This window comes from Anguilla rostrata, chromosome 9, assembly GCF_018555375.3.
Source record: "Anguilla rostrata isolate EN2019 chromosome 9, ASM1855537v3, whole genome shotgun sequence".
NCBI classification, from domain to species: Eukaryota; Metazoa; Chordata; class Actinopteri; order Anguilliformes; family Anguillidae; genus Anguilla; species Anguilla rostrata.
Genome location: NC_057941.1, coordinates 52,928,707 through 52,936,206, shown reverse-complemented (window position 1 = coordinate 52,936,206; position 7,500 = coordinate 52,928,707). Strand labels below are relative to the sequence as shown.

At 45.7% G+C, this 7,500-nt stretch overlaps 1 protein-coding gene and 1 long non-coding RNA gene across 3 annotated transcripts in view; one reads left to right on the top strand and one right to left on the bottom strand.

Annotated features, from left to right (window-relative positions):
- Window positions 1-7,500, bottom strand: part of LOC135264191 (uncharacterized) — a 45,998-nt gene that overhangs the window by 21,214 nt on the left and 17,284 nt on the right. The gene's annotated exons all lie outside the window — the stretch shown is intronic.
- The window catches only part of atp1b2b (ATPase Na+/K+ transporting subunit beta 2b), an 18,593-nt gene continuing 14,683 nt past the window's right edge, over window positions 3,591-7,500 (top strand). For both annotated transcript variants that reach the window (XM_064352917.1, XM_064352916.1), the window contains exon 1: window positions 3,591-4,023. In XM_064352917.1, the coding sequence (XP_064208987.1) occupies window positions 3,918-4,023 (106 nt within the window). In that variant the 5' untranslated portion in view covers window positions 3,591-3,917. The remainder of the gene's footprint in view (window positions 4,024-7,500) is intronic.

Sequence of the window (7,500 nt, the reverse complement as noted above, 5' to 3'; positions counted from 1 at the left end):
ATTATCTAGCTTTTTTTTGCATTTCTATTTTGAACTACATTGTGGCAGAAGTAGTACACCTTTTACCCCTGGGGTGCACAACTCCGGTCCTGGAGGGGGGGTCTGGGTGCTGGTTTTTGCTCCAACCAATAGCCTGAGGTTTAGTTCCCTGACAGCTCTGTGAACTACGCTGGCTCACGCCCCTGCTTGGGCACAGTAAACTCTGTTAGATACACTCGCAGTCCTGTAGCTGGTGCTTATGCGAATTTCAGATCAAAATATGATTGAGCTGATTAAGTAATTAAATGCAGAAGTTGGCACTCCTGACACGGCTGGGCCCTTGTTACACAAGCCTGCTTGAGCCGCTTGCGTAATGGTAATTAGTTGGCCAGTGCTGCCCCCTGCTGGCTGAAGCTGGTAATAAGGTTCAGGTTTGTGTGTTATTATCCCTGCCTAAAACAGGACCTCCAGGACTGGAGTTTGAGACCACCGGCACAGAACGCCCCCAATATTGCAGCCTTTTGTTCTAGACCAGCACCGATCACCTGCTGGTCTAGAACAACAGGACTGCTATTGGCTGATTATTTTAGTCAGGTGTTGTAGCGCCTGCACCAGCACATTGCTAATAAGGGTTTGCTTAATATCTGTTGAAGTAGGAAAACCAGGTAGGAAGCACATCAACATCTGAACTGTTATTGAGAGGTGATTTATTAACTAGAAGTGAATTTATGAGTCATTAGTTCAGTGAACTAACCCCTCACTCCCCCCCCCCCCAAAAAAAAATGACATAATGTATCTACAAAATATTGGGGAGATAGGCAGCGTTTCAAAAGAACCATGTTCACGCCAAAAATGTCTATGTGACATCATGGCTGGTGTAGAGGCGAGTTTGCGCTGTATTTAACGTGGAGAACACGCTCAGACCTGGAGACTGTTAGCAGCTGAACCCAATCGCCTTTTACAGTTTGTATCTGTTCTTAAAAAAACAACAAAAAAAAAAACAATAAAAAAAAAACGAGTTTCATCCGTCTCTGGTTTTCATAAACCAAACAGGAAAACGGCGGAGAAATGGCCAGTGGACGCATGCAGGGTTGTCTGGAGCTTGTTATGATTCAAATAAGCACAAACACCGTTGTTTATATCCTCTTTGTCACATAAGAAAAAGTTAAAAACGAAAACTCGACGGCTTGTTTGCCGTTTCCTGTGTTTGAATCGATACGTAGATGGTGTTGTGGGATACTTTTGAGCCCAGATACAGTGCTCAGTGAAACTGTATTATGATTTTAGTGGAGGAGGGGGGAGTTGGCTGTTTTTATATGGAAGACTAATTTGAAAAGAGAAACGGTGTCTGGAGTTATATTTTGTACTGAAGCTGTGGAGAGAAAGGGTTAAAACCTGTGAAGATTTCCAGTCTCTGTGTTTTTGCCAGAGAAAGACTACGTTTAAACTGTCATGATTATCTGACACTGGTTTGTGTTTAGTTTTTCACACAGTGTAAAAACAGGGGGGACAACATGACATCTGATTATGAAAGAAGAAGTTGGCTAACCACATTTGTATAGGCCTGTTCCTGGAGATCTACTGTCCTGTAGATTTTCACTCCAACCGTAACAAAGTACACCTCACTCAACAGCTAAAGATCTCATTGAGCTGCTAATTAGTAGGGTCAGGTGTGCCACATTAGGGTGGAAATGAAAGCCTACAGGATGGTAAATCTGCAGGAATAGGGTTAGGCAGCCCTGGTCTATAGCATTCTAGTCTGATTAATTTTGAGTTCTGCATCATAGACCCACAGAACCTCTCCCCAAGCATGTCAGGTAGTTCTGCGCATGCAGTGTGTCTGAATGTACAGAAACACACACAAGTCACGTAGGCTGAGGTGCAGTGTGAACAATCGGGCAAAAACAGATCGGATTTGAAAAGAATGAATGCTGTGTCAGATATGTGACAGTCTAAAGGTGGGCAATAAGGGGATTTGTAATTGTACTGTGTATGTGTTTAATTACTGACACAGAGATGTAACTGACAATCTTATTGAGCGAAAAAGGATATGTACAAATTAATACAAATTACTATTAAAAAGTTATAATGATTATAATAATGAAAATAATAATACTATAAAGATGTAATAAATGAATAATAATTACTTTGACAAAAAAGGTCATTATATTGGTAAATTATTAATAAACTGCTGTATAAAAAATCATTTTGTATATTCTGTGCACAACCTATTAAAGATTTAAACTGTTTGAAACTCCTCTCCTGTCAGAGAAATAATTTTTCATTTCCACTGTATTTATTTATTGATTTTACAACCACAAAATCTGCCTATTATATTTAAGATAGTCTATACAGAGCTTGTATCTGTTTGTCTGGAAGATATTTTAAAAATTACATTATTCCTCCTTAAAAATACTGATGTTGATGTTGCATTCAGCATAATTCCTAAATCAATATTATGAAATGTTTGTGATCAAGACAACGGCACACAGGGTCTCAATTGGCCCATGATGAAAGGCAAAATCTGACCAGCAGAGGGAGCCATAGACAAGGGTTTCCCCTAAGGCTGATTCACAGTACTTGAGCATCTGTGTGAAGAAGGGGCAGAGGGAGAGAGAGAGAGCGTGTGTGGGTGGGGGAGGGGGTGGGGGGGGGGGGGGGGAGAGAGAGAGAGAGAGAGAGAGAGAGAGAGAGAGAGAGAGAGAGAGAGAGAGAGATCTCACTGCTCAGACTGGTGGCAGAGCCGATTTAACCCTTGAGGTGCCACACAGCAGATGCTGCACAGGCACCATGATCCCAGCGCTGGTAAAAATATGTGCAGTTGTTGAGCAGGCCACTGGCGTTCTGTAACGCTGCTCCAATGCAGGCCACTGGCAGCCGGACCGCCCACCCCCACCCGCCATCCGCCCACCCCCACCCGCCATCCCCCACCTGCCATCCGCCCACCCCCCCCCCCACCCGCCCAACCCCACCCGCCATCCCCCACCCCCACTCCCACCCATCCACCCGCCCACCCCCAACCGCCATCCCCCACCCCCACTCCCACCCATCCACCCGCCCACCCCCAACCGCCATCCCCCACCCCCACCCGCCATTTTGGATTCTGCTAACAACTGATCCTGCTCTCCACTGCCTCACCTCCACCTGCCTTTCTGGTCTGTGATTAGGTTGATGCTTATATAAAAGAGAGGAGAGAGTGGTTAACATCTTGCAAGCAGAACGTGCTCTGCCTGAAACTTCAGCAGAACACGTGTTGACTATTCCGGAAATATATATATAAATTAACTAAAAACAGACTGGAAACATGGGTTGGGTGAGCTGTGAGCGCAAAACAGGAAGAGTGTTGACAAAAGAAATTACCCTGGGCTCTGGGACGCTCGCGCTCCAGCGGGATAGCCCAGCACGCGACCGTCCTCGGAAAGCACGAGCGTGTCGGAGGTATCTCTGCAACCGCGCCCCCACTCGCCAGCCGGCCTGTCACTCGCGGGACAGGTGAAGGGGGGCCGTGGTGTTCACCTACGCGGGAGGGGGGAGGGGGCGGGTGGATGGATGGGGCCCCGCGCCGTTACTGAAGAGGAGAAGAAAGCGGCTTGCATGTACACGCCTTCGGAGGAGGGGGAACAAGGGGGAGGTCTGTTTCAAAAGCCAATGAGAAGTTTTAACGCGCTATAACTTCATCTGCATTTGTTATCCAAACTCCGCGGCAGCCCGACTTCGTTAGAGCAATGTACCGACCGGCAATCCAGCAATTAGTTTAAATGACATAACACATATCAAGAGGCGCCATAAACGCATTACCATTCATATATTGAATACAGCCAGTCAGAACACACCTGCCGGATTACGCGTTTACAAAGAAGACACTAAATCTGAAAAAAGAAAAATAATAGTGTTTCTCTTCAAAAGACCAAAGACAGACGTTACATAATAATACAAATATGGCCAAGGATAAGAAGTCTTGCGGAGACGTCATTGACGAGTGGCAAGAGTTCGTGTGGAATTCACGGACGCATGAGTTTCTGGGCAGGACGGCGAGCAGTTGGGGTGAGTCTCGCGGCGGTCTCCCGTCGCCCGCGCGACAGAAGGGTACCACCAGCCTCCGGAGATGGCTCACGCCGTCGCCTTGTGTTAAACGTGTTTACAACGATTGGTAACGAAACCATAGTACACCGCACGACCGTTATGTCATTCGCCTTCCATTACTTCTTGTGCGCGCGTGTAATTGTTTCCTTTGTTTATATTCCATTTTTTAAATTTGACTTCAGACAAGCAACCCCTTTGTTCACCGGATGTGCACATTTATGGGTCAAGAGAGTTTAGTTCTTTTTCCACCCCATGGCTCTTAAGCGGATAGTTCTGGATTGCCTACGTTTTGCGCTTTGGATTGTTGCGAAATTGTATTTACGTCCCCCATATGTCCAGAACAGGCTGTGAAAAAAGTGATGAACTGAGTGAGCATTTGGAAAGCCTGGGTTTGCAGTAGCCTACGGCTACAATTTACAGAGTCTGGCAATGGAGTTAACCGGGTTTTGACGTTTTGACCGCTTAATTGCTTTTATTTATGTTTTATTCTAGAGCTCCCTGCGCATTATTATTAGCATAGGCCTACCTATTATTATTGTGAAAGGGCACCATGTCCTTCTGCGTTTAAAAGTGCAAACCACAGGCCTCTTAATAGGTGGCTAATGAGGATTATCTGTCGCGTGCCTGCTGAAGCACTGTGCCATCAGGCGATAAAATGGCCAATATAGCAGCAGCAGATATCAACCATTTAATATTCATTGCAGGGAAACCGAATCCCTCCTACACAATTGCGTTCGGCATGTTATCACAACGAGAGTCGCCTGCAATGTCTGTCCAGTGGACACACTCGCAAAAGTGTCATAATTTTGCTGAAATTCTTAACACTTCAACTGCATTTCCTCGTTTATAGCACATATTTTACACTAAAATACAGTCGCTATATATTATCTCCAGAACGGGGTCGGAAAGAGACACGTGGTTCTATTAAATCACCGGTACAGCCTGGTGTACCGGTGATATAAATCACTCCACCCCACCATTGTAATTCCGTGTCTTTTTAAGCGACGATGACGAGCGTTAATCTGAGGAAAGCCGACGGGGGAGTTCTATTTCCAGCGCGCGCTCTTTCTCTTTCCTTCTCTCGGATTTTTGTGTCATTCAATCCGGGATTTAATATCAGTGTGTAACGACTCGGTGTGTATATCATCTGGGCGCGAACCGCACTATCAAAGACCAGACAAAGTTTATACACTTCGATTTCCGCCTGTTCTATTCATAGACCGCAGTCTTAATTTAATCTTGATTCCTCCTGTCCTTCTACTCGTCTCAATCTTCTTAACTCTTCCTTCCACACATCTACTCCACCCCCTCTCGCACCCCCTCTCGCTCTTTCTCTCTGAATGACTGCGTGACTGTTTCTGTAAAGCAAGCGCGGTCCCGGCGCAAAAGTACTGACCGACTGTTGCGTCTTTATAACTGCTTGAGGATTAACGCGGGGTTTCCCCCCCAATAAATCGTTTTTTTTTTGGGCGTGTGTATAATTTCGACTTCGTATGCTTTACTTTGTTGTATAGACTTATGGTATGGTGTGCGTTTTTGAATGTGTGTGTGCGTATGTGTGTGTGTGTGTGTGCATTTAACGGGGCACTATATAGGGGAAACAAAATTATGAAACATAATTATAATACACTGTATATTATGTAATACATACTGACAGTAAAGAAATCTGATATCTGTTAATTATACCAAACTGCACTAACAGTCACCTGCTAGGACCCCCACTGCACCAAGCCACAGCCTATGAAACAAACTCAATTCGAACATTTAACAATAAACGATTATAAAAGCCAGATCTATCCCAGAATGCTGCTGGTTTCCTGTGAGGAAGAGGAGCAGGGGAACACATAGGTCCTGGTCAGCTCTCCTCCCTCGTTAAGCCCGGCTCATTAAAGCCCGTTAATTTGGCTATTCCTGTTCCGCAGCGCGAGCGGGGGGGTTGGGCGCGCGGGGGGGTTTGGGGTATTTATACCTGTTCTGTGAACTCGTCTCATCCCAATTAGCGGGGTTTAATGACGACCCCATACAGCCTGGCTCGCGGTCAGAGAACGCTGAGCCGCTGAAAGCGCTGCTCAGGCTACGCTTTAACAGAAGGACCTTTTCTCCCGTTCTAATCAGCGCGCTCAGAAAGACAGTCTTGTATATCTTATATGCGCTTTTACTTGATTACGTGCTTGTTCATTGTCAGATGCTGATTGGCTGAAAGCCGCCTGTTGCGTCCCGCTGACCTGCGCGACGCACGCAGTAACTCTTCCCAGTGTTTTCCCGCTAGCGTGTGCTGGTGTCCCCCTGATTCAGCGCTGGGGCAACAGGCTCGAGAGGAGAGGTGAAAAGCAGTGTTCCTTTAGAGGGGTCACAGCCCAGCTGACCCCTGACCCCTCAGTCTGCTGACGTTGATAAAATAGTGCGAACAGATTATCCCGGTTGCCTGAGAGTACAGATGGGCTCTTATGCAAGAACTGAACCTAGTCTGTGAGTGTGTGTGCGTGTGAGTAATTACAGTGTGTATATGACATAACTTGTGTTTGTGTGTAATAATGTATTTGTACTGTGCATGTGTGGGTTATTGTGTGTGTGCGTGTTTGTGTGTATGTGAAAATACATGTGTATACACGAAATGTATGTGTATATAATTACTGTGTATGTGCGTGTGTGTGTGTGTGTGTGTGCGCGTTTGAGTGCAATTACTTTGTGAGTGTATGTGTGTGTAACTGTCAGATAAATTGGGCAGAGCTGCCATAACAGCCTCTATGTTCCCGACCAAGAAAATAATAAAATTCTACTGAACAAATCATATTTAGAGAGATGTATGTTCATACAGGATTAGTGTTGTATAAGCACCGCTGATTCTGAGTGAGAACCAGAAGGTGATTCGGGCAGGAATGTTTACTCTCCTGATCAGTAAAAATTGTAGACATGGGTGATTTATACAGGATTCAAATAATGAGAGTAATTGGTGATAAATATAATTACAGGGCCTCCTGGGGTAAAACCAGGCTCGTGCGAACAGGCCTTTTGTGTGCCTAATTAGTGTGTGTGTAATTACTGTGTGCTTGTGTCTGCAATGTGTGTTTGTATAATTACTGTGTGTTTGCTTGTTGTGCGTAATTGCTGTGTGATATTCAAAGCTATCCATAACATTTGAGGTCCTGGACTCCTGATTGGGTGGCATTGGCTCACAGGCGTTTACGAGGACACAGTTGCCAGGCAGCAGTTTGCTTTGAGAGACTAACCCAGCACTGCACCAGCACATACCTGTACAGTACAGAGACTAACCCAGCACTGCACACAGCACGTACCTGTACAGTACAGAGACTAACCCAGCACTGCACACAGCACGTACCTGTACAGTACAGAGACTAACCCAGCACTGCACACAGCACGTACCTGTACAGTACAGAGACTAACCCAGCACTGCACACAGCACGTACCTGTACAGTA